Source organism: Protopterus annectens, chromosome 16.part0 (genome assembly GCF_019279795.1).
Source record: "Protopterus annectens isolate FY-2018-M chromosome 16.part0, PAN1.0, whole genome shotgun sequence".
NCBI classification, from domain to species: Eukaryota; Metazoa; Chordata; order Ceratodontiformes; family Protopteridae; genus Protopterus; species Protopterus annectens.
In genome coordinates this window covers 309,057,736-309,085,631 of record NC_056750.1, presented here as the reverse complement: position 1 = coordinate 309,085,631, position 27,896 = coordinate 309,057,736, and the positions used below count along the sequence as shown (strand labels likewise).

At 36.5% G+C, this 27,896-nt stretch overlaps 2 protein-coding genes across 4 annotated transcripts in view; one reads left to right on the top strand and one right to left on the bottom strand.

Annotated features, from left to right (window-relative positions):
* LOC122790318 (protein CutA homolog) overlaps window positions 1–27,896 on the top strand; it is a 757,176-nt gene that overhangs the window by 563,362 nt on the left and 165,918 nt on the right. The window lies entirely within an intron of this gene.
* The window catches only part of PRRX2 (paired related homeobox 2), a 663,637-nt gene continuing 638,370 nt past the window's right edge, over window positions 2,630–27,896 (bottom strand). The window contains exon 4 of one of the 2 annotated variants that reach the window (XM_044057840.1): window positions 2,630–5,153. In XM_044057840.1, the coding sequence (XP_043913775.1) occupies window positions 5,018–5,153 (136 nt within the window). In that variant the 3' untranslated portion in view covers window positions 2,630–5,017. Of the gene's footprint in view, window positions 5,157–27,896 lie in introns of both variants that reach the window. The other variant, XM_044057839.1, reaches the window with a different exon arrangement.

Here is a 27,896-nt window from a genome sequence, read left to right as displayed (position 1 = left end):
GCTACTGAACTTGCAATATGGTTTATTATTATGGAAGGACTGCAGATGCTGAGACAAAGCTCAAGGAATTAATTTCATTTGAACATCTCACACAAAGGGACTGTGCCTACTGTATCTCATCTACTTCTAATCAACTCTGGGTCATGACACTTTGGAAACAGGAGTAAAAGCAATCTGAAAACATAATGCAGTCCTCCAGCCTTTACTATGAGCACCATTCAACCTCAACTCTTCTGAGTATCTGTCCTACTGCGGTAGTGTGCTATTGTTTTGCTGCTACAAGCTGCATAAACATCACAAGTATACAAGCACACACACAATTCGATTAATAACTGAATATTCAGTATAGAGCCACTAGTTGTTACTATTTCATGAACGAATTATGAGTTTACACTCATTTACATATTTACAAGCAGACTTTGTTTTAAAATTCCTTTCCTTAGAACAGACTGAAATGCTACATCCACATTTTTAGTGGCATTCTCCTTTAACTTATATCAGCACGGGATGAAAGAGACCATCAGGTGTGTGTCTGCTGCAGACGCATCTTATGAATTCGGTGTGTTTGTACAGTAAAAACATTCACATTAAAAATGCATTTACTTCAACCAGAACAACATGTTAGGACATCTGTAATCCCATATAACCAGGTTTTTCTTTGAGTAATGATGACCTAAGCATGTTCATATAATAAATCATTTATGACCACACCTAGCACTGCACTCTACACCCATACCACCTAGCTCTATACAACTGTATTTGTTGATTACTTTTTTGGTTGCAGTTCCCTGCTGACATAGACGAAATGACTGCTGTCATATGCAAGCATCTCAATTTCTTTTCAAATGTCTTGCATACTATCATTCTATGAGGCTGATACATTATGTGTAATATATGTAATATAAGCCATTACATGACAGCGCATGCTTCCACATGCATCCATTGGAAAATGTGCTGAATGCTCTCAGCCCTTTTCTGGCCTGAGTTAACTGCTGTCCTAGGCCAGAAAATGATCCTACTTTGGAGATCTCTCAAACCGTCCTCTCCATAATGGGCAAACCAGCAGTAAATAGTCATTCTCATCTCCACTGCTGGCTCTTCCAGTACCTGGTTATTGTGTTTAAACTCTGCTTTTTGACATCGCAGTCATGGCTCCATTTCCCTATGGCATGGATCTTGGTCCTTTGCTTCTCCAACAGTAGAACCATTTGAAATAATAATATGATCACTACTTTGGCGTTCCATTACTGAAAACTAAACCCAGTAGAGCACCTGAAGATTTGTGACTGTGATAGCCACCAGCTTTAGCAAAGACATGGGAGTAAAAGCACAACACCCGTACACCAAAAGATTACTGAATGGTCAAATTTGCTTTTCACCAATACAGGTTTGGTAAGCCAACCCACTGAAGTAGTTATGCTTACAACTTTGCAACCAGATATGTACTGTTATACTATTATGCTTCTCTGCAGCATTACCTTTTAGACTTTAATGGAACTGTCAGCCTGTTTATTTTTCAGCACCAATGAGTATATACATACATTTTGGTTGTTCTCTCTCTCTCTTTCTCTCAGAGGAGTGGCTGCTAACAGACAGCAAATGTAATAGCCACGCTGGAAAGGACAACACACATTAAATTGGCACTGCTGTAACAGAAGATCCATATTTTGTCTTTTTGTTTAGCTGTCTTCTTCCTTCCTTCCATTAATTCTAAGTAAAGTAATCCTTTCAGCACCATGTTATATTTAGGAACATGACACCCTGTATCAGTCCCATGACACCCTGTAGTAGTCCCATACAACAGAAGCTCAGTATGACCAGCATTGTAGACAAAGTTCCAAATGTACTACTTTCTGGTTGCAGTGATCTCATTCAACATTTCTTCTTTTGGTTGAAATAGTATCATTTTAATTTTAAATGTACATCTTCACCAGTTTTCAGAAAAGAAGTCTGAGTCCTGTATGTTAGATCACGAATTAAATAAATATTAAAACTGATTAAAATTCTGAAGGAACTAAACTTGTTCAAATTGCAGGTAAGCATACATAATTTTTATTAATTTATTGGTTGATTGATTTAATTGGCTGAAAGGAGACACTATGGATTTTGTGGTTAAAGTGCATAATCTTCTAGCATGCACAGATTCTTGAAACTTCGCTTTTTAATCATATGTGTTTTACAAATCTATCTGTGGTTATTATTTTGCTTTATTTTGTTTGAATGCTTTGCTTTTCCTTACTATTATCAGTGAATTAATTTAAGAGCAGTGTAACTTAATAATGGCATCATTATTTCCCTCCTATTTCTTCTGTTAATAAATGGTTTGTCAGTCTAGCATTAAGATTTTCACTTGTGAATGTAAATACATAACAATTCATGTACCGATAGGTTTACAAGCAGTGTTACATCTTCTTCTTCTTTCGGCTTTTTCCCGGTTAGGGAACGCCACAACGGATCACCTGTCCGCTCATGACTGGCAATGGAGTTTTACGGTGCCAAGGTGCCAGCCCAGTGCCCAACCTTCCACAGAAGGCACACACATGCACATACTCACACCTAGGGCCAATTTGGAGTGTCCAATCCACCTACAGCATGTCTTTGGGATGTGGGAGGAAACCAGAGCACCCGGAGGAAACCCACACGACCACAGGGAGAACATGCAGACTCCGCACAGAAGACACCCCAGCCAAGAATTAAACCGGAGAACCTCTTGCTGTGAAGCAGCAATGCTAACTACTGTACCACCGTGGCTGCCCAACAAGCAGTGTTACATACAGTAGAAAAAAAACTACTCTGAAAAGTGTATGTAATTCAAACTTTTTATGTATTATGGTAGCTTTTGAATACTTAAAATAATACTGTTTTAAATTACACGCTAAAGTGTCACAAAAAAACTTTTAGACCAGTTGCTGGCTGCCAAAACAAAACTGGCCTTATTCTAGTAAATGCACTTAAATTATAGTTTTGTTAAACAAGGTTGCAGTAATTCAGATGTATTTAGGGGCAAATGTGATATATATATTTTTTTTTATCTTTATGAGCTGTGATATGTTTAGAAATAAACAGATTCTCAGCTGCGGGACAACATTTTATCTCAAGAATCTTCAAAAGCAATTACTGTCAATTTTATGCTAAAATATAAAAATATATGGTTATCTCAAAGTTTTTGCCACTAATGATCCTAATGAATCTCTGAAAAATGCTCATGTTCATTGTCATATTTTTTCATATTCTACAAATGTTTAGTAATTAACTTCATTTCAGAGATACCACAGAAAAAATATATACCTGTTCAGTATATGCCAACACACACAAATAACTAGCTACTAAGTACTACGTTTCTGGAAATAATGCTTACTTATATCCCTTAGTTTAAATCCTGATGTGTTTCTCAACGCATATTGTAAAGCTTGACTCCTGCCAGTTTTGTAGCACGTTCATAGTGACCACTGTCAAAGCATGAGGGACTAAATGACAAGAGATACATCTTGTGCATCTAGCAGCTGACAAAATGAACTGTCTTCTGACCCTACATTTCTTACTAATAGCTCTACTGCTCCTGATAGACTTGAGAAGAATTTTACTGTAGAAAGGCACACTGCCCAGCACTTCACTTTTACTTGGGTCCATACCTCTTCTGATCTTAAAAATAAAATTCTAGGTACATTTTAAATTAAGATTCAGCCCATTTGATAATTATAATGAAGCATTATGAGGTTCTCCAGAGTATGGAATTTAACTTTGTCTAAAATGGCTGAAACACTTTGCTGTAGCTTTTGACATTACTACATGAAGCGTGCACTAATCCACAATAAAGAAGAAACCGGAGGCAGATACACTGCTTAAACGAAACAGAATCCCAAAAATTAAACAGGCACAACCCATTTCATTTAGTATTTCTGTGAATTTGACTTAGCTAAAATATGTCTGGCAAGGATTTAAAAATAAAGTACAAGTTACAGTGTTGAGAAAAGTAGGCAGAGAGAAGACATCTTGCATAAGTTCATACATTTCTTTACTGTTTCCTTAAGTATAGGTGGTGCATGCTTGTGTGTGTGTGCACGCATGTACATGTATGTATGAATATATAATTATTCAGCTTGGTGTACACTAGTGGAAAAATGGGGAGCCTCATTCTTATTGACAAACTGAGTATTCTCCATTTTTCTACTACGGTGTGACCTCAAAGTTCATATGTATGCTTAACACACACACACACACACACACACACACACACACACACACGTGTGCATGTGCACGCGCGCACATACACACAGTTCTAAAAGCTCTTTCTTAAACAGCTAAGTTACTAATTTTATTTTGGAACATGTCCACTAGCAAATTAATAAGGATATATTTCAAATCTTAGTCATTTGGTCCCCCAGAACTATATGGATCTGCATTAAATGAGGCACATGTAAACTGTTTAGAAGCTATTGCTACAGGAAAAACCCTCAATGGAAAAAGGCAAATTTTGATTTAAAATGACTCCAATATCTGGTTCTAATTTTGCTTGAAAAAATGCTGTGAATTATTTACCTTGGTCAATTGAGACCAGAAACTGTTGCTACTTTTCAAAGGGAATTCTGAAATATTCCCCGAATATCTTGCAATTATAAATGTTTCATTATCAAAATACAATACTTTTTGTCTCTTAAGGCTTTTGGTGTAGTTGTGTGCAAAAAGTGACTTGGAGCAATATTAAACTAATTTCTTAACACAAACAATTCTGCATAAAATCTACTAGTTTAACAAAGTCCATCTTCAATAGACTTGTCCAACAATTACAAAGTATTACAAAGATGTGCTCTGCTGAACATGAGGGAAAAAGAAAGAGGGGCAAAACAGTCCCTTATTATGGCATATCAAATGCAGACACGTTCCACAGGCAGACGTTTCTTCATTGTTTGAGAGCTCCCAAGTCCTGAAAAGGGCTAGAAACACCAGCTTCTTTGGTTGATTTATTTTTCATTTCAATATTCCAAATGAGTTATACCCCAGTTCAGTGTGGTGTGTATCAGTTCACAGTGGGTACTTGGTTCTGATGAAGGCTGAATTCCTTGGCTTTGAGCCGTAGGCTTGCAATGCTGTTAACCATGTTCACTCCCTGGGGGGTTGTAGTTGATGCAGATGATGTGTATGATGGAACTGTGCTGCTGGATGGAGTTTAAAAGAGAAAAAAATAGCATCACAATCAATGTTATTAACAAAGCTGCAGCAATATTCCCAAAATTATTATGTCAGAATTTGAAGCATCTTAATTCATGCTATCTGTGAAATGAAGGAAAATGTTGCTTTAGAAAGTAACCTGTCAAAGTTTTACATATCAGTGATACAACTGTTAGTTTCTGCTTTTAAAATTGTGTTAATTTTTTCTAGATTTCCACTAATAAAAGTACTTTAAGATAAGATTATCTGTACTCTTGTGTATTGTTGGGATTATACATATGATGTGATAAACAGAAGAATTGAGAAGAATATGTCTTCACTGGCATACAGAGGGTTTAGAGTTGACCTCATTCTCACCTTCAGTGCTTTTACTGTTAACTTCTGTCTTAGTCTACAGTATCATTTAAACATCTATCCTATTTTCAAGACTGTACAAAAGTACTGATATACATTAAAAGATAGATTATATAAAAAAACAGAACAGTATTTCTTCTCTACAGCTGCCTCTGTCCTGACTATCATTAAAATAAGATATATTTTTTTCTCATACATGACTTTAAATTTACCATCTACATTTGATCCCACTTACAATCTCAGACCATTTGCCAGACCTGAATGTGCTTTTAACTAGACTTTAACATGCAGTCTCAGTGATACTGTGCATTTAATTAAAAAAATGAAAAAAAGTCAATGCAGGGATAAAGACAGAGGAAAAGGCAAACAAGATTACACACTTTTCTAATTTAGTTATAAAGAATGTCAACACACTAAAATGAAAGTATAACCTACATTACAACCCACAGCTTCTATATTTACAAGCTTAACATTACAACCAATCAGTTAAGATAATATCATGAAAAAAATCTGTCATAGCAATTGTGAACACAAGCATTTTTAAAAACAAGCCTGAATCTGAGAATATGCTATAATGATGTAAATGTGCTATCTTAATTTTAAGTATAAACAAGAAGGTGATATTTATGTGAAACTCAAAGGACTGCAGTTTTGTCATATTAAGTACAAAGAAAAAGACATCTTATCACAAAGCAGTCATTTACAAATGTGACACTTGTTTTTTTAGCTCACTCATATTTTGGGAGTCTAATATCAGCTTATTCTTGTCAAATGGGCTCTTCTTGGAGTTAAGGGTACAGGAATTATTTTCTGATATAGCTGGTGGTACATACAAGCTTTATTTAGATCCATGAAAATTAAAAAAGTTTCTGTTGATTACAATGAGAAACAATTTAAGTATTCTTTGGATTTATCCTGCATTGCCTATTTGATATAAAGCCAACTTGATCTTCCTCTATTAGTGCAGGTAGTACATTTTTTTAATTTATTGTCAATGATTGACATAAACATTTTCTAATTGATATTCAGTAATAATATAGGTCTATATGAAGAGGACAGAGATGGTCATTTATCATCTTTTACTGTACAAGACATTGATGTATATTTCCCCGATGGAAGTATGTTAAATGTAGTTTTAATTTCTGTCAAAATACTTTCTAAAATGAAATATTGCTTATATTTCAGGAGTGATGCAGTCATTACCTGAAGCTTTATTTTCCTTCAATCTTTTAATTTAATTCTTTATTACGGTTCTGGGAACAGTTTTTTGTTTCTATTTTTCTTACTTGCTCCAAAAGCTATTTATTTTTTTATATTTCCATCTAAAAATATATCAATTATTTTTTCCATTTTATAAACCACCATTCCATCTTTTAATTTTGCCATTGTTTTTTTTTTTTTTAACAGTTCAAAATTTGTTCCCCAGCCATATATTTCCTTTCACTACCAGGGATAGATTACTATTGATAAGATTAGTTCTTGTTGCCATTTTGCATCTAACAAATAATTATGTCAGCATGTAGGAATTAGAGAATAAGAATGCATTTTGACTTTTTCTAAATTAATGGAAACCATATGTTGCTGGATCTTCTGAAATTCTACATTCTCTTTTTTTTCCATTTCTCATAATACACCTCTTCTTCTTTTTGCACTTTATTATTTCATGCTATTGTTTCTTGCAGTTCCAATAGTGTCTTTACCCACTGTTTGCTTTCTCCTGGTGTAATACCAAGTAGAGACACTCATATAAACATGCATTCACTGATTCTGGATCACATCAGTAACTTCACTATTACTATAGAAGTCTAAGTACCGATATAGTTCTCTTAGACACGGCTCTAAAATATTCTGACTTTGTTATATAAACTTGCACTTATTACATGATGTCGCATTCCTTAGATTTATCATTACTGTATAAGTAATTCAATTAGCATCTCACCAAGGCCATGTTATGATATTTACCTTTTCTATTTTGGAAAGCGAGTCATTTGAAACATATACCCTATCAAATCTTGGCTGTGCACCAAATTGTAAAACAAAGACTTTGATTCAGTAATGTTATTAACATCTATAAGATCAGACAGGTCAGTAAAGTTTATTAAAGCACTAGTTGATATTGAAATTCTAAGTTTCTTCATTGCACTATTATCTTTTTCTTTACGTACACAGTTAAAGTCTCCTGCCATTATTGGATTTCTCTTCATATTCTATTAAAATACTTGTGTTGGTTGCAAAATCATATCATACAAAAAACACAAATTATATAATACACATTTCAATATAATAACCATTTCCTTAACAATTTTGCCACTTGCACAACCACTTTTTTAAATAACTTCTAATACTTCAACCTAAATTAACTATTATTATTTACAAAAGTTTGCTGTAGATACTGCATATCAACAACTACACAGTTAACACCTTCATAAAATACTATTACCTACTTCTAATTATGACCTTATCCACATGCGAGAAACCTCATTTCTTTACCATCAACCTTTTCCGATAATGATTGTACTTTAGTCAATGAGTTTACAGTCAGTTTCCTTGAGAGTGAGTTATTTTTTTTCCTTGTTTCTTCCTCATTTGAGAGTATTTGTTTCAGAAATAGAATAAAATCATAAAACTAACATGCATAACTTGTTTTCCAATTTTTGTGATGATTTACGGGGCCTGGAAAGTTCACAGAAGACATTTTTGTTCTACATTCATTCCTGTTATCATAATAACATTGTATATTAACAATTCCATGGAAATCTGAAAATTACCTGCGTGTACTGCTTGTAGAAACCCATTTATCTTTCCCAAAACTTGTTTAGTTTAACACAATCATGTTTTATTATTTAAAATATTAAGTTATAAGCACCATTCACAGCATTAACTTATACATATTCATTAAGGCATTCAAATATCTAAACTGTTATTACTAAATTAACAGTGGTGCTCATTTTAATAAATTATTTTTATGTGTGTGAACATTTTTTATTTATTATTGTTAAAATGTTCTGCTTGCCTCAATGACAGTATACTAGAGCTTAATAATGTCACACACAGATTCCTCTTTGTTGTAGACTATTTTGTAGAAATTGTTTGCTGCACTTTATAGTGAACTATAATCTACCTTTTAATGTGGGTCATTAAAATAGGCTTCCAAGACTGATATTAATATAAAGATGTGTCCACATTATAAGTTCATTTTTTAAGCAAATGTTGCAGAACAGACCACTTTTAGTTCTTCCTTATTACTTATCTCCTGCTGTTCTTGTTGGATGTTCTCTTCTTGGTAGCAGTCTGTGTGCTCAATTAAATATTATTTTTTATTTTTTATTTCTCTAAATTATAGAAATTTCCCAGCTCCAGAAGACAGAATTATTTTCAATTGTATTGGAAACTGTAGATGCACCTTAAAATCATTCTGTTTTAGTTGCTTGTTTATTAGCCAGTGTTTCCTCAGTATTTCCAAAGACTTTGAAGCATAATCATTGTCAACTCTTATGCTATGTTTATCCGTTCTCGGTGTGGATTTTGCTCAAGCAGTTTACAACACTAATTATTTGTCCAAAATCAAAGGAATTCTACTGTGATGGACACTGGAGGAACAGCCAGATTTATTGTGATTATCTTTTCCAATTAGTCTATGCATCATTTCAATTATGAAAGACAAAGCTTCCTGTAAGTTATGAAACTAAGAAATTCATGATGTTAAGAATTCTATCATGTCTTTACTTTCCATTTTCTCAGCTAAACCAAAAATTCTTAAATTTGTTTTTCTTTCTTTTAAAGATCTTCTAGTCTGTTGAGCTGAAGGGTATTTTGTTTTAACAGAAAGTCTTTATGTTTTTCTTATTCTGTCTCTGTCTGTCTTGTATCGGTATCATTAAGATAATTATTAATATCTTTGATCTGAGCATTTTGATATTCTGTCATTGTTTTTAACATTTGTGTTTGTTTTAGACTGTTGTCCTGTAAAGTATCTAGTTTGAACTGGACGTTATCTATGTTTACTGTCATGTCATGTAAGGAAGAAAAAAAAATGATTAAGTCTTTCTTTAGTGACATGTCACTTTAAGACAATTTTGTGGACCTCATTTAATATATGTTCCAAGTGTAGTACTGAGGAAGAGCTTTTTGACAAGAACGTTTTAGAAATTACATTCAATTTGTAGATTCGTCTTCTTAGTGCTAGTTCCTGAAGAAAATATATTTTTATATATTGGCATTATGTCACTTCTCAGTGAAAATCAATTGTTAATACAGAGCTCTTTCCCAGTGCTGTTACTTTGCCATGGCCTTGGCTCCATTTTCTATTTCCATTCTTATTTGAAGTTAAAATTTCCAGATACTTCCTAGAGAATTTAGTTTCTGTCTCTGGAAGCCAGTACATTTTTGCAAAGGTTAAAATTATTTTTATATTCAAAAATAACCACACACATCATGTCTTTATCATTGCTGCATGAGCCAATAACCCTAGGCAATGTAATAGAATTTCTACACAAGATTGCCACTCTCCTTTTAAATCTATAACTTGCACCACCTTGACTTTACTGATATCCATCTTGGGATAGTGCTGAACAGAGTGAATGGAGTCATCATCATCATCATTTCCAAAACCGGGCTGTAGTCAGGGCTAATCTAATTCAGGTAATACACACCAGATTTGCCACCACAGAAATAGCATCAACAATAGCAGCTGTCATATTACTGATCAATCTGGCAAGTCAAAACATCTTCCTAAACCACTGAGTGGATCTTTCAATCCTATATCCTTGACTTCTGAGATAGGAATCACTATGAAATGGAGTCAACACTGTAGATTTCCTCTTCCTAGTACTTGCATCACCAGGACAACCATTCCCAATCTCTAAGTCAGTTAAAGAAATCTTTATTTTTGTGGAAGACCCACACAAAAAAGTCAGCATCTCATACTCAAAATAGGTGACTCGCTCAAAATCTCTTAACTACCCTGCTTTCAGCACTGACAGCATAAATTGTTTAAAGTTCTTGAACTCTTCAGGTGAATAAACCACCTTCTCATCATGTCACTCATACCACTCCATATTCAGGACAGCAGAGGAAGCAAGATCCAAAAATGGCAAGAAATGAAGATGATGTATTTTATTAACATTACTATGCTCAGCAGAACAAAGCAGACAACCTAAAAGAAAACTAGCTATACGTAAGCAAACAGTAAAATGAGTACCGATAGAATGTTTGAAGAAGGTAACTGTATTCCATGGAATATTGAAAATTTGTTTGAGGAGGGGAAGTGTACTCCTTGGAATAGTGAAAATACAAGTCCTCATCATAAACATTAAGTGTATTTTACAAGGTGACATTTATTAAAAACATTTAAATATGGAAAATTGTTGATTATCTATTCATATTAATTTCATTTTATTGGATTGGTATGTCAAGTAATGTAATTTTTAGTGTTTAAAATTGGGAGGCAGCAGTGTTGATTTTTGATCTGATGAAGTCTTTATAATAAAAAATGAAAGTGCTAAACTTTCACTGAACCTTTGTGCCTGGTTCTCTGTTTTTTATCGTTGAATGTGAGAAAGAACAATAAAGAGAGACTATTTATACACAAGAGTAGACGTAAAAAACAATACTAATGTATTGCTAAAATACGGCATTGAAAAATATATTTATTATTAATGTACTTTCTGCATTGCTGAGGCCATTATACAAGGATAACACAGAGGTTATTCCATGATATGCCAGCAAACTTGAGGTAACAAGCATCATTAGATAATTTCTTGTTTTAATAATAACAATTAGGTGTGAGGAGAATTACATCAAAATTCCTGCAGACTGGTACCAGTTGTTGATGCACACCAAGACTTAGCACAAAGCAAAGTATGAGGCTTATAGGCAAACTTCAATTGGTTAAAGGAGAACCAGACCCAAAAAGCATATCTAGAACTTTTCTGCATTATTAATGTATGTGTATCAAAATGAGTGGTTGTTATTATTTTCTACTTTGTTACACCCTAATGTATCCTGAAAGGAGGCTGCCATGGTAGCATGACTTTGTGTTACAGTCAATACCTTAGCCTTCCTGATGTCACTTTAATGGGACAGAATGAGAAATCCCTATGATGAGAGGGTTATTAACAGTGGTTTTCCCTCTCATCAGCTTGCAACAGTAATGACTCTGCTTTTAACCATCACCATCGATCTGCAGTTTAGTTACTTTGCTTCCTCTGATTTTCATCAGTGTCCATTTCTGATACAGCAATTTAAGGGATGTTTGAATGGTAGGCTTGAAAATGTAGCTGAGTTAATTGCTGTTTTCAAAGTAACAACTGTAGTACACTATTAAAGTGTGAGAAATCTGATCCCTGTGATTAATAGGTGTTACTTGGGCTGAAATGGTTTGTGTTGCATTGTTAGTTTTTAATTCTGCAACTCTTTGATATTAATCTTTCCTTCCCAACTTTTCTCAACAAATCACTGTAGGCAATCCAAAAATGTTGCAATAAAACACCAGAAGAAACCTGTACTTTTGCAGAAAATACAGTCTAGAAAAAAATGCAAAATCAAATAATGATAGAAATTAAGAAGAGTAAGATGAAAATATGTTCTTTCTTTGCTGCACTCAAAGTTTGATTAAAAGGAAAGACAACTCTTTTGCAATAACAAAAATAATCAGAGTTTGAGTTTTCTTGCGTCTGAAATCTAAGGTTTGGATGCTAGTAAAATGGATGAGTCTTCTGCATACTGGACCAACTTAGCTCCACTAAAGAAAGCTACAGGGTCATTCACAAAGACAAAGAACAAGATATGGTCAATTAAATAGACTTACAGAATTCTAGGAGATCTAGAATAAAGGGTGAGTGGGACATTGTACCATTCAGCTGAATGAGTTCTACATTCAAAACTAATGCAGAGACATCTACAAGCACTGAGGTAATAAAGAAAGATTTTTATTGGAGTAATAGTAATAAAAATAATCATCATTGGTCTTAAGGAATAATAAACTAAATACTACATTAAGTGTCCAATTTACTAATTTCGAAGAGCATACTACCCAATGTCTGCTACAACCAGATAAAAAGATTGTATTTAATTTTACTTACTTTTATCTATCAATTTGCCTATCTACCTGTCTCTCTATTTATCTTTCTTTCTGTCTGTCCATCCATCCATCTACTGATCTGTCTGTCTAAATATCTTATCTACCTATCTGTCCATCCATCCATCCATCCATCCATCAATATGTCTATCTGTAAACTGGTTTGTTTCTGGTATTCACAAAATGTTCATACTCTAGCTCAATGTATTACTCAAAGTTACTCAGCAGGAAGACAAAGTGCTGTAAGACTCAAACCCTGGTCTGCCATCTACAACTCCCGTATAGCTCATTTCACTTCTTGGTGACACTGTTGGCTCATGCAATAATTACACTGCAGAGGTAATAACACTCACTGATTTAAGACTTACTTTTTATCATCACATGTGGCATTCACATGAGGAGCAGAACTCCTGTAAAAGCACTTAAAAGAGATAGTAGCAAATGCACTGGATGCTAGCAGGCAAGTTAAAAGCGACCTAAGTTAGTTTTTATGGGCCCCAAAGGATACTTATGCCTGGGAACCTTTCAGTAAAAATATGCTGTTTAGTTGCTGACAGCTTTAAACTGACCTGAAAAATGATTTTGGAATTTGGCAGGGCAACATTTACCCATAATCAAAGAACTGACTACATAATTTATGATATTTAACCTGCTGTTAATGTCTAGACTGTTCATTTTTTAATAAGAAGCCAACTTATAAAACTTTTTTATACATTTTGTTTAAATTAAGTTGCTGATATGTGTTTCACATTTAATTAAAACTAAGCAAGACTGTTAAATGTTTACCAACTTCCAAAATTAGAGAACGGTTTAAATGCAGAATTAAATTAGTCATTTCACTTTAAAGTGAACAATCCTACTAACGTTGATAAAATGTGGCCAAAAAATAACAGAATTCCACATATTTCTGAAGTACTCATATTCAGACACGAGATACATTATAAAAGTAAATGTTTTAACAACTAAGTATTGCACAGGATGATTTTTTTTTATTCTTAAACTCAGATATATTACAGCTGGCAAAACACTGCAGGTGGTGTATTTGTAAGCCTTATAAATAAAGATATATATTCCTGAGAAGAACTAAACATGCAGTCTACCAGGCTGAATTTTTATACCTCATGCTGTTAGTATTTATCACACTTGTTACCTTCATGATTTTTTTCCAGTTCTTCTGTACAACTTCACAAACCTGCTTCATATCTGTATAGTGTTCCAACAAGTTATTTAACAGTCAGCATTGTCACCTTTGAGTTTCTCTCATTTATTAAAATTAATGCATACAAATATTAAATACAAAGAAATGCAAAAAGAGACTGTTCAAAACAAATGCCTTAAATTTTAAAGATTAAAGTCAGAAACAAAATGCCTCACCTATAGTTTATTTACAAGCACAACAAGAGAACACAAGAAAGTTAAGAACCAAATATATTCAATGTGAAAAATAGGCCTGCTAAAAAGATAACTGGCATGCCAGTATTTAACTAAAGTGTGAACTAACATGATTGTTATCATATGATATAAGTCACAGACCAGCAGTTCCTCTTGTAACAAACCACAATGTGGTTATAACCTGCAGCCAACTATACTTTCTCTAGGTTATTGTTAGACCTGCGATCCTCTGAGACACTCTTCTGTCCTGACTGACTCAGTTCTTCTTCCTCCTCCCACATATTCTAGTTAATCCTGTGATCTCTTAACACCCACAAATTTCCACTCCCTCATCTACTAATGCAATCATACCTTACTAGGGAATGAAACACACTTTGCTTCAACAGAGCTAAAATCTCACATTACAAGCAATATCAACTTATGTAGGTATAGATGCCAAACTTCATATATAATTGTAGACTTAGAAGTGAATTTGTGAAGCTTTTTTCCCCTGGGTCTTTCTTGAAAATGGTCTAGGGCCAGTCAGTATTTCATGGTTAATAAATACAAATAAATAAATGTCTACGACATTAGGAAGTGTAATTTGAAAAAAATGCACTTTATAAGCACACACAGAAATGTGAATCTGCCACATTTTTATTCTTTGTTTTAGATAAGGTCCTGGTTGACATCAGGGGTGGCCCTTGGGAGACCAAGTCAGAGTATAGAGAGGTATACTAGCAGCTGGTGCTGGAAGTAAATAGATGACCAGGTCTGAATGACATGGTCTCCCTGGCCCCAACATTAAAATTAAGATCAGCTAAATTATAATGCAGTGGCATTTGAATAATTATTGAAGTATGCTGTGTTGTTTTTATTCTTTTTTTACCATCTTTTACCTCATTGTATGACATCTGTCTTATTTTAAATATTTTAAAACACTTTTTTAAAAAAACTTTATACCTATGAACCCTTCACACTATGAGTCAACTATTTAGTTTTTATGGTGCAATATTTCTTTTGACTACTAGAGGGAAGCATTCTTTATACACATTTTAACTTGTATTAATTTTTTTACATTTTTTATATACATTTTTTTAGTATGGAATATTTGTATTGAACATATATTGTTTTAATACTTGTTTTGATAAGTCTTTTAACAAACTATGGTCATAATGTTTAGGAATTTTAAATAAGAATGATTTTAGAATACAAGTGCGAGTTTAAGCCAGCAGAATGTGTACTTCAACTTTACATTTATACATTTATTAGGTGAATTAACAAAGGTTTAATTATACTAACTGGGTTATTGGCAAGGTTATTTAATGGTAGCAAAGTAACATTCATAGTTATCTGATGAAGTTTTTTTGATGAAAACTTACTGGTTGTATATCAGCGTTAAATCTTACATTGTGGCTGCTGGTGCTGTGTCTTTGTGAATAAACGTGGTTTGCATTGGAAATGGCTATCCAAGTGCTTTTTGGGATTTACAAATAAATAAATCAGTGTTACTTTTAATAAATACCAATACAGGCATTACAAGTTAAAACTATATACAGATGCAAACAAATGTGCACTAACCAGGGTATATGCATTTACCATGACTATAACGGAGATGCATGATGATGCAAGGATTTATTTCACTTCATTTTTTTACTACTAAATACCAGTGAAAAACAGATCTTTCACTGAACTATGCATACAGTCAGTTTGGTAAGGTGTTGTGAGATGATCATTTATTGTTTGCCTTATGAACCTAAATAATACCTTTATCTCGTCTGCTTAGAATCCATCAAATGGGAGTGAAATACAGAATTATTTAGTTCAAACTTATCAGTGTTGCTTTACAACTATCACGTTTAATGTACAAAAGTTTTAAAGTTTATTTTTAGTAGATAAAACTAATGAAAATTACTGAACTCCTGTTTTTCAGTGTTCAGAAACAGTTCATATGTTATAGTGTCACAATAAAGAGATGCAAAACACACACAGACTTGTTCTGATAAGTGACTATGGGAATATTCTGAAGCAGAGGTGACACACCGCAACGTTTTAGGTGACACGCCAGCGTTCACCAACACCCCTGGTTTATCAAAGAAACTGCTTTTGCATTTGTTGCTCATGTGAAGTGCATTGAATTATTTTGTGCCAGGAGCCAGTTCAACAACACTGCTGCAGAGGTAAGGAAGTTATTAACCTCAAAGCTTATTTCGGTATACTGTCTTGATAGAGTCTGCAAAGGGAAGTACTGCCATTGTTTTCTCTTCCTGGTTGTACTTATGCAAAGGGCAAGTTGTCTGCATTTCTAAGCAAGTGCTGTTTTACATTCCTCTCAATTGTCCTTCTTAATCCCTCCTAAAACTGGCGACTTTTTACCTGTAATAATGAAAATAATTAGATTTATAGACTTATTTTACTTCAGAAAATGTATATTAATTCACATTCGTTTTTCTGTCAGTGCCTCAAATTAATAGTACTGGTAGTTTAAAACTGTCCATGTCAATTATTTCTAGATTTGTCCCTGATGTATTGAGAGCTATGCTGTTTTATTTATGTTTATTTATTATTTATCTTTGTTTAAGGGGGTTACACGCCTATCTGTCCCTGGAGGAGTGGTTTCAGCCCAGAAATTAGTAGTTTATTGGCCATTTTGGGCTAATTTCTATCTCTTTCATTTCCCTGCTATAAAACCTGCATTTGCGAGTTTTTTGGGCTAGTATACAGCTCAGCAAGCTCCTGCCTGGTGCCCTGCAGTGTTCTACAGCAGCAGAGAGACAAAAGAGAGACTTTGGACTGATTAAGTATCATTTTTCTGCATTTTCTTGCTGCCTTTAGCTAATTCTGCCTAAAACGCAGATTTTCTAGAGTTTCTGTGATTTAAAATGCTTGTTTCAGCTACATATTGTACTTATTTTACTGCCTGCACTTTAACAAAGTCGTTTTTGTGTTTAAATTACCTGTTTAACTGTTGTAGACTACACACTCGTGTGATAGCCATTTCTGTGCATTTAAAAGTGTTTTTTGATTGTATCTGCTTTATTTTCTGAAACAAAACAAAAAAAAATACTTGTTTTCCCGCATTTCTAAGCTATTATAGTCCAGTTTTCAGGTTAGTGCTGAATTCAGGGCTGTGTTACAAGTTTCTGTGTTTGCTCATACCTTACTTGGATAGAAGGAAGTTTCTCTGTTCACTGTGAGAGAGGGAGCTTTGAACAGCCCATCTGTCCCTGGAGGAGTGGTTTCAGCCCAGAAATTAGTAGTTTATTGGCCATTTGGACTAATTTCTATCTCTTTCATTTCCCTGCTATAAAACCCGCATTTGCACAGTTTTGCGTGTCAGTTAGCTAGGGTATAACTATTCCCAGCGACACAAAGTCTATTCTTCAATTTTTCCCTTGGAACTAGACAAACTTTCAACTTACGCACTCAAACCATTCACTTCTCATCCCAGCAGTTGCTCAAAACTCATGGCAAGCACTAATAAACCTTACCAGTGGTGCTGCGGTAGCATTGTCGTCTCACAGTAAGATGTTGTCCCGTTCGATTCTCAGCTAGAGCGTCTTCTGTGTGGAGACATGCCTGAATGGGCGTACCTTCATTGAAGGTTGTGCGTCAGGGCCGGCAACTCGGCACATAAAAATCTACTGCCAATCATTAGTGGACCGGAGTTCCACTGTGGCGACCCCTAACCGGGAAAAGCCGAAAGACACAACAACAACAACAACTAGATCCCCCTATACCGTAGATAAGGACAAGGCTCTCTATTCGACCTTACTAGCCAGTCAGTAAAACAGTTCACTGTACCTATCCAGGCATGTCAAAAGGGCAGTTTCAGGTGTACTCTCCGGTCCAACTGGTGAATCTGGGCATTTTGAGGCAATGTTACAATTGCCTCATGTACACAGACAACACTCTCCTCCTTCCACCAAACACTAACATTGGCGAGAGTTGCAATTATACAGCCAAACTGAAGGCTAAGCTCTCTCAACCCAAGACTGGACCAGGCAGTCAAGAGGAGAAGGGAATTACTTGCATCTCACCACCAGTCTCACATAGACCTATGAAACCAGCACCGGCAAAAAACACACAAATACAGAAAAACATACTCGGACGCTCTAAATAAAAATCTGCAAAAGCAACAGAGACCTCCAAAGCAGACATCCAAGCAACCTCCACACCCCAACACAAACCATGAAACACATACTTTACAAAACCAGTGTGCCATGCAATCACAGCCCTTAAGGCAAAATAACATACTCAACACACTAGTAATAGGTGACTCTATAGTCAGGCACACTGACGTCCCACTCACTAGGCTGAACAAGGAGAAGGTTACTGTTAGCTTCCTGTCAGGTGCCAGGATCCGCCACATAACACAAGCACTTAGGTCACTTCAGAACAAGTACAGATATGACTCTGTCATTGTCCATGTTAGTGTGAATGACCTGAGCTCTACCTCCATGGACTACATGAAAAGAGACATGGAGGAGCTCTCTGATCACGTAGCCCAGGCTGGTATGACCCTGACCCTGAGAAGCATCCTGCCTTCACCAAAAATGATACCATGGTATAGAGAAAAAATTATCAATTTCAACAATTGGCTAAGCTTCTGGTGTCATTCAAAGGGGATCCAGTGTCTGTCAGCCTGGGATGACAAGCTCGACAAGCCATGATGCTTCGCTAGAAACGGCTTGCACCTGTTACCCTTAGGCTTTCGAATAGTGGCCAAGAATCTTGCCACCCCCATAGTGCCTTTTTTAGGCAAGGCTCAAAAGACAAACCCACCGCCTTAAATAGCACAAGTAACAAAAAACTGAGGGTAATGCTACTCAATACCAGAAGTCTAAACCTCAAAATGCACACACTCGAGGCACTCCTCAGTATGGAGAAAATCGATATATGTGCAGTAACAGAAACCTGGTTTAAGGCTCCAGAGAGCACCCCAGCACTACCAGGCTACAACTCATACCATACACTTCGGCCACAAAACCACGACCGAAATACAAAATGCGGGGGTGTATCCATATTCATTAAGGATACCCACACCTCCAGGTTAGTGGCACAGCACGATGCCTCAGAGATCATCCACATGCAACTAACAACGGGCAAAACTGCTATTTAAATTATAGCTTGCTAGAGATCACCCACCATGTCCCAGGACCCCTACTCCACATTCCTGGAAACATAAAGGTCCTACCAAACACCCTGATATTGGGTGATTTCAATTACCTAAACATTAACTGGGAGAACTACTCAAATACAAACTCCCTTGCCCAACATTCCCTAGAATTTATAAACTCAAACGCCCTGGATTAACTGGTCAACACCCCCACCAGAGGTGACAACATATTGGAACTGGTCATCACCAGCATGGGCGACCGGTGTTCCACACCGGATGTCAACCCCTCGTTGGTTAGATCTGACCATAAACTAATCATTCTGGATATCCACATTCTGCCACCACCCCCGGTCAAAGAAACCACAGTGAAAAACTTTTCAAAAGCAAACTTCACGTTACTTAAGACCAAGGTGGGAAGTTTCAAAGCCCCCATGCTAAAGGATAACGCTGTCCAAGCTGCAAAATCATTTATTAATGCACTCTACAGGCACCTACAAGAATGCATGGATTGTGTTATCCCAAACAAAACCAAGACTCACTCCTCCAAGAAAAGGAAACCAATCTGGTGGACCCCTGCCATAAACAAGCTATACAATAGAAGGAGGAAACTAGTACAGGAAAGAGTAAATTCTCAAGAAGGGAAGACATCCCTGATCAGTATCAGCAAGAAACTACGTTCCCTCATAAAATCATCCAAGGCTAGCTTCAAAAGAAAAACTGCCATGGACTCCAAAGATAACCACAAGGCATTCTTTAGCTGTCAAGGATCTAAGTGGCAATTCTCAGATCTGCTCGAAGTTAGTGCAGAATGGCACAAAATACACTGAACCGACCGATATAGCCAACATCCTGGCAGACAGGTTCAGTGCAAACTTCACCCCCCTCTCACCCCCAAAAGGACCCATAACTATACCAGAAGAATGTAGTGCCCCTGAAATCACAGACACTCAGGTTAAAACAGCCCTCTCCAAAGCCAAAAACACAGCATCAATGGGAATGGACAGTGTCCCAGGCTTCGTCCTACACAAGCTCAAAGATGAACTAACCCCATCACCTAAACACACTGTTTAAACTCAGCCTCCCCACAGGCTATGTGCCCACAGAGTGGCGCACAGCAATGGTTATTCCGCTCCACAAAGGTTGAACCACAACGGACCCCGGGAACTATCGCCCTATAGGTCTGACTAGCTTGGTCTGCAAAGCTATGGAGTGCATCATCATGGATCTCATTAACAGAGACATTGGGAACCTCCAAACACTGGACCCTACCCAGTTCAGCTTTGTTAAGGGCAGATTATGCCTCCTAAATCTGGTGGACTTCTTTGAGACAGTTACCAAGGCTATAGACGAAGGAAAGGTGGTCCACACAGCCTACCTAGACCGTGCAAAGGTCTTCGACAGCATTCCCCACTCAGGAATTATAGGCAAGCTCACCATCCTGAACATAAACCCTTATGTCACGAGATGGGCTGCCAATTGGCTCACGGACAGAACCCACATGGTAAGAGTTGCAGCAGCTAGGTCTGACTCTAAACCGGTTACAAGTGGCGTTCCCCAGGGCTCAGTCCTAGGACCCCTCCTGTTCGGCATATACTTCTCAGAGGTACAGGCAAGCACAGGAGGACTATGGCTGACCAAGTTTGCAGACGAATGCAAACTAGGGGCTATAATTGACTCACCGGCTAACACAGACATCCTCCAAAAGGGTCTCACTGAGACAGATACCTGGTGTCAAAACCATGGCCTCAAGCTAAATGCCAAAAAATGCATAGTCATCCCCTTTGGAAAAAACAAAGTACCCACAAATTATCACATAGGTGGTAGCCCCCTAAATACGGAAGATGTAATACGGGATCTGGGGACCCAAGTAGACAGTAACCTCTCCTTTGATAATCAGATTGCCAAAGTGGTTAGACAATCCTTCTATGTGGTCCACCTAATCACAAAAGGGTTTGCATCAAGATCGAAAGAGGTCATTGGGCCCCTCTACGCATCACTCATCAGACCCATCATAGAGTACAACGCCCCATTTGGGATGTACCTTACAAGACACCTGCAACAACTGGAAAGACCACAGACGTACCTCACCAAGGGGATCACTGGCCTCAAGCAGATGCCCTATGCAGCTCGATTGAAGAAACTCCAGCTGTACTCAGTTGCATACCACCTACTCAGAGGTGATCTCTGCCTGACATACAAGGCCATGTCCAACCCAGAATTGATGGACATGCTCCACCTAAGGAAAACCATATCTCCTCGAGCCACACACTCCAGGGATCTAAACCTCACCACAGCAGTAAATAGGACATACTGGAGGGATAGATTCCTGTCCCAGAGACTTCCCATGCTCTGGAACAAGACTCCAATCTACATTAGGTAGGGCTCCTCGCTAACCCTCTTCAAGAGAAACCTTGACGAGTGGATGGGTAACAGAAAGTTTACCCCAGGGATCACTTCAATGGCTCTGCTGGACAGAGGCACAGGAAACTAATCTAAGGGGGTGATGAAAGCCAACACATTCTGGCTAGGCTTATAAATGCCTTTGGGCAGATAGCCTAGTACCTACCTATGATGCCTTTGGGCAGATAGCCTAGTACCTACCTATGAACCTAAGTAGAGTCATGTTAGGCATTTTCCAAATTTTTGACACACCGAACACAAAAGGTTCACCATAACTGTGTTGGGGTAAAGTCCTACAAGTTTGTTGGCCTAAAAGGTACAAGTGATGCTGAAAGAATTGCTGTGCACTAATTACAGTAATGAAGACATGTGCAAGCTGCTAGCACTGTACAATAAAATGGCACACAGTTCCAAAAGGATCACAGAAGTCACCGAGCCCCACGCTGGAAGAAATATAAACTTGTGAGCATAACACCTGCCTGTGTCTTGTGGCTGCTACAGTGGGATGCCTCCATAGCTTAACATAACAGTTAGACCTTTTGGCCATTTTTCACCAAATTTGAATCATATCCTTGGATCAGGTATGCAGTCTGTAAGTGTTCATCAGTTCCTGTTAAACCATACTCACTGTAGTGCCTACAGAATTTAACCAGGTAATCTCACCTCTGTGGTGTTAGGTTGACAATATTTTGAAAAGTATTTTTCTATCTGTCTGCCTGTCTCTATCTATCTATCTATCTATCTATCTATCTATCTATCTATCTATCTATCTATCTATCTATCTATTTGTCTGCTTATGTATCTACATGTATTAAAAAATTAAATTACCAGAGACCATCAGTGTTTCTAAAAATAATGTAGTTTGTTTGATACAAATAGCAACAAAGCAGATTCTTCCAAACAAAAACAATATATTGTGGTTTAACCAAATTCACAAGTATGTTTAACTCAGTTTTATACATCTCGAAGGTCATTCTGGATGCCATGAAAAGTTTCTGGTATATTCTTTCAGGTCTTTCTTCACTGCAGGTTGTTTCTCTATCTCTGAGCCTCTGCTCTGGACACCAAGGCCTCTTTCATAAAGGGCTTCTCTCAGCCCTCTTTTTATATTACATTTACTAACTCATTAAACAAACCTGCTTTCATTAATCCAGACAGGTATCTTTCTATTCTTAAGGAAAAAAGTGCAATTTTACAGAAACACTACTCATTTAAAGAAACATGACTGTTTACAATGAACACTGTACAACACTTCTATAGATAGTATTTATTTACAGCAAACTCTTTAATACTATTATATACATTATTTACACAACTTTTACACCCTTTTGGGTCACATGTACACTTACAAATGGTAAAATCCACCATGGTAAGCAACAATTGATTCCGCTGGCTTGTAACCATTGGTTTCGTGCTGACTGGACGGGCTGTGTACTAGAGACAGGCCATCCTTTATAGTGCTGAATCGAGTTTGACCTATGTTGGACATCAACCTTACATGGCTGCAAAGACAAGACCTACCTACAGAGCTTTGTGTTCCCATCCTGTTACTGAAGTAGCCATAATAACTGAGCATGGTCTGTTAATAGAGTAGATTCTCTCTCTCTCTCTCTCTCTTTTGAACAGATAGCACTTTAGGGAACCAAGTGACCTGTCAATAGTCAGGCATTCTAATTTGGTCTCAGAATATCTAGTGTCTGCTTTTGCTACTTTATTTAGATTTTGACTTGGAAAACAGATTGGATGATCCTCTTCACAAGAACTCTGCTCCTAAACCCATATCTGATGCATCTGTAAGTACTATAAATTCTTTACTGATATCAAACGATAGTAACAAATGCTCTGAACAGGTTTCCTGTAATTGCCTAAAAACAGTGCCTGCTTCTGCTGTTCCCTTTATTTTGAAGATTGCCTTCCCCTTGGTTAGGCTTGTGAGGGGACATGATATCAATGCTAAATGGGGCACATACTTCAGATAATATGGCAGTAAAACATCGCTCGTTTGTTTTAGTATCGCTCGCTTGCTTTTAGTATCGCTCGCTTGTTTTAGTATCGCTCGCTTGCTTTTAGTTGTTGAGATAGGCTGCTTTCTTACTATTTCTCCTTTTCTTTTTGGGGTTTAACAATTCCTCATCCTATGTCATACCCAAAGTACTTAACCTTTGTCCTAGCTCTTGGAAGCATTCACAGTTAATCTGTTTTGCTTCACGGTTAAGTAACAGCAGGCATCTTAGCTAGATGCAAGCCTTAGTCCACAGAATAATCTTGTCTATGTAAGCTGTAGCCTAGTTGGTGTGGAGTTTCAAGACCCTTTCCAGTAATTTGGAAGACTGTTGGAACACAATGTAGCCCAGAAGGAAGAATGGTATACTAGAATAATCCCTCTGGTATTGAGAAGGCTGTCTTCCCCTGTAGATACATCTGTGGTTAGCACTTCTCAAAAGCAAACCTTCTTCTGGTACTTGATTACTTATATACATTCTGCTGCAATCCTCCTCTAAAGGATTCTTTCTGAAAATCTCTTTATTCAAGTTTTTCAATACAGTCAATAACAAGACCAATAATACAAAAAGAAAGAAAATACACAATAATGCAAATAACAACTGCATATAATGGTATTAACAAATAACTCTATACACAAGTGCTCTTATCCCAAAGGAGTATAAACATAATTAACTTGAAAATAGAATGTAATTAAACAATGTATTCCAGTATTCAGAAAACTGAAAATGGGGTTTTTGATTGTACATTAAGTATTTGTGAGCTAGTAAATACTTAGTAGTTAAATGTTTAAATCCATCCAAGGACAACACAGATCTGTCTTTCCAGTTTACTGTAATGTAATATTTGATTAGCATAAATAGTGATCTTAAGATGCATGTTTGTAATTCTGACAACCCAGGAGGAGGAATGTGTACGAGGGTAAACTTCCAAGACAAGGTAGACCTTTCATAACCCATTTTTTCCAGTTGAACTCCTAATGAGCACCAAAGCTTGTATGAGCATTTACAGCTCCAGAAACTATGAATAAGGTCATCTCCTCTAAAGGATTCTATTGCTAAAGCTGCTACCTGTGCCTCTGACTTCTACTCCCACTTAAATAGTTCTACTGATAAGGCAGTGCCAATCCACAACAAATATGAGAATTAAAAAAAAACATATCCCTGTGGAGGAATACCATATAAATAAATTGTATAACAAGAGAAAGAAACTGCTTAATGCTTATAAGAGGACTCATTCTACCAACCTTAACAGCACACTTAAACTAACATACAGCTTAAGGGAGCCATTAGGAAGCTCAAAGCTGAGTATGAACGTAAAATAGCCACTAAAACTAAAAATAACTACATTATTTTCTTTAACTATGTCATGAAGTGAAGAACTAACACCTCACAATGTTTGGAGCTAGTACTCAATAATACTATACCCTCTGACACAAAGGAAATAGCTAATAATCTAGCTATCAAATTTAGTGCAAATTTTACTCTAATAGCTATCCCATGGGTTCCACAATCCCAGCCACCCACTTTAATTACTAGGCAACAAGTTCTCTCACTCCTTTCAAAAACCAGGAATACTTCATCCATGGGCCCTGACAACATACCAGGTTGCCTGATTATCAGTGCAAAATATGGTCTTTCTGAACCACTGTGTAGACTCTTATCTAAGCCTCTCCACTGGTGACATTGTAATGCCATTACACAACTGTGGCCCAACCATGGATCCTGGTATATACAGACCCATTAGCCTCATATGTAAAGCTATGAAGTGCATTATCTCAGACTTCATTAATCTGGACATTGCGAATTTCTCAACCTGGATCTTCATCAATTTGGCTTCATCAAAGAAAAGTCCTGTCTCTTTAACCTCATTAATTTATTTGAAAAAGTAACTAAAGCAGTGGATAATGGTTATGCAGTACGTACACCATATCCAGACCTGGCCAAGGTTTTTGACACTATTCGTCATACAAGTGTTACTGACGGACTTGTAAATTTGAATATAAATCCTGATATTGTGCAATGGATAGCTAACTGGCTGTTTGACAGAACCCATGGGGTTAGGGTAGCAGGTGCCATTTCTAAAAGCAAAACAGTTACTAGTGGTGTATCACAAGGTGCAGTTTTGGGCCCTCTCTTATTTGGCATATATTTCTCAGACCTTTGGGCTAGTACTTCTGGCTAATGGTTAACTATGTTTGCAGAGGACTGTAAACTGGGTGTTGTTATTCGATCTTCAGCTGACTCACAACAGTTCCACATGGCTTAGACCTCGTTAACAACTGGTGCAAGGACAATGGTCTAAAATAAAATACAAAAACAATGTAGCATAGCTCATTTTTGGTAAACAAAAGAGTTTCACTTACTGTATAGGAGATGCACTACCCTAATCAGACACTGTTGTAAGGGATCTGGGTACTGTTGCTGATGATTCAGTATCACTCATGTCTCCACAGAAGTTTGGAAAGTATTTTTCTGTCTACTTTTCAAAGGCATCTCCACTAAACTCAAATAAGTCTTAATTCCCCTTTAGTCATATCTTATCAGACCTCAAAAATGTTAGTAATCATGAAAGACTGGTAGTCTCTTTCTTGAAACTCAAGTCTCTTACAGACTCCTCCATGGAGATTTATGTATAGCCTTTTGTGCTATGAAAGACCTAACTGTATTTAATCTCCTATTCCATTACAGAACTAACAGTATATCAAGTACTCAGTTAAGGAACTAAACCTTCATCAGCAGATAAATAAGACACAATGGCATTATAGATTCATATATAACATATCCCTCAACTCTGGAAAAAACTTTCACTACATGTCAATCAGAGTAGCACCCTTACCAACTTCAAGATAAACCTAGAGAACTGGATGGGCAGCCTCAGGTTCTCTCCTGGACTACCTTGTCTTGCCCTCCTTGAGGCTAAGGGAAATTTTGAATATTTATTTATTTTTTTGTGGCTAGACTTGAAATGTTCTGCAGACTAACTGACTAGTACATACATATGGATCTTACATAAGTTTTATGTTAAGAATTTTGCTTCCCCAACCTTTCCATTAACTCACCGATCTTAGGCATAGGAAACCTGACACATTTTGAAATGCTGTTCAGCTTCTTAACATTGTGAAAGTCCCTAACTGTTCTATCAGGTTTTACAAATAAGTGTTGAATTCACTTCTGAACTCCCGAGTTATCCCTAGTTCAAACATTTATCTGATCTCTTGTACTGCCTTTCTTTATACCCCGTACTGCATAGCATTTTAAGTTAACATTCTTTTTTGGACCAGGCTTACTATGGATGTGACTCATTTTTTTTCTATTACACAGTTGTGTTTTGTAACAGAGCTTATTCTATTTCATGTTTCAGTGGCCTGGACAATCTATGATCTGTCTGAACTGCAGACAAAAAGGTTACTTTTTCTTTATCAGCTTCACTAAACTTTGTTACTAAACTACCTACTGAAGTTCATAGTTTCTTCCATGGTTTCAGGTGAGTGATATGGCGCATCCGTTTTGATGTTCGCTATCTGTTTGTCTTACTATAAAGGTTACTCATTTCTTTTCTATAGTATTTCAACTGGATCCTGACATTTCACCACTTTTCTGCTGAGGAGGCCAAATCAACACTTGGTCTTTAGTTTTAAACTCCTTGGGGTTTGCACTTCCATTATATATCTCTTGCTGTATTAACTTGAGTTTTTCCATGCATTTCTTACTGTAAGCATCACTACTGTCAGGTTGTCTTGCAAAGTATTACTAAATTATATTAACATAATATAATAAACTGAAAGGGGGTTTATCTTCTTCCTAAGTTTTCTTGTCAACATTCAATAGCCCAAGAGGATGTCTACCAAATAATAACTCAAAACGATTCAACCCACTGAAGGCATATGTCACTTTTCTAAAGGCATACACGTCATATGCTATTAAATGGTACCAGTTTTTGACATTTTCCTCAGTGATTTTTTTCCTGGCATGGAATTCAGTGTTCAAACAAAAAGCCTACACAAATCCATCTATCAGGAGCTGGTACATTAAGGTTTTTAGTTGTTTGAACTTAAAACAGTGGCACAGTTGGTGTGTTACTCTGGAGATAATTGGAGACACCTGATAATGGTATTTCAATCATTTGGTACTCCTACCACAGAAAATAATATGACAACATCCTTGGTTATAGATATAGCATTAGTTTTATTTAATTGGGTAGCATCAAGATATTTAATTGCAAAGTCCAAAATAAATAAAATATAATGAACTCCATTGCTTGATTTTAGCAATGGCCCAATAATGTCCACTGAAAAGCATTCAAGTAGCACTACTTTCATAGGCACTGGAATTAACAGATTTTTGCAGCCTAGATTACAACCTGCCTTCTGGCACTTGGGGAATCCAAACAGAAATTCTCGAT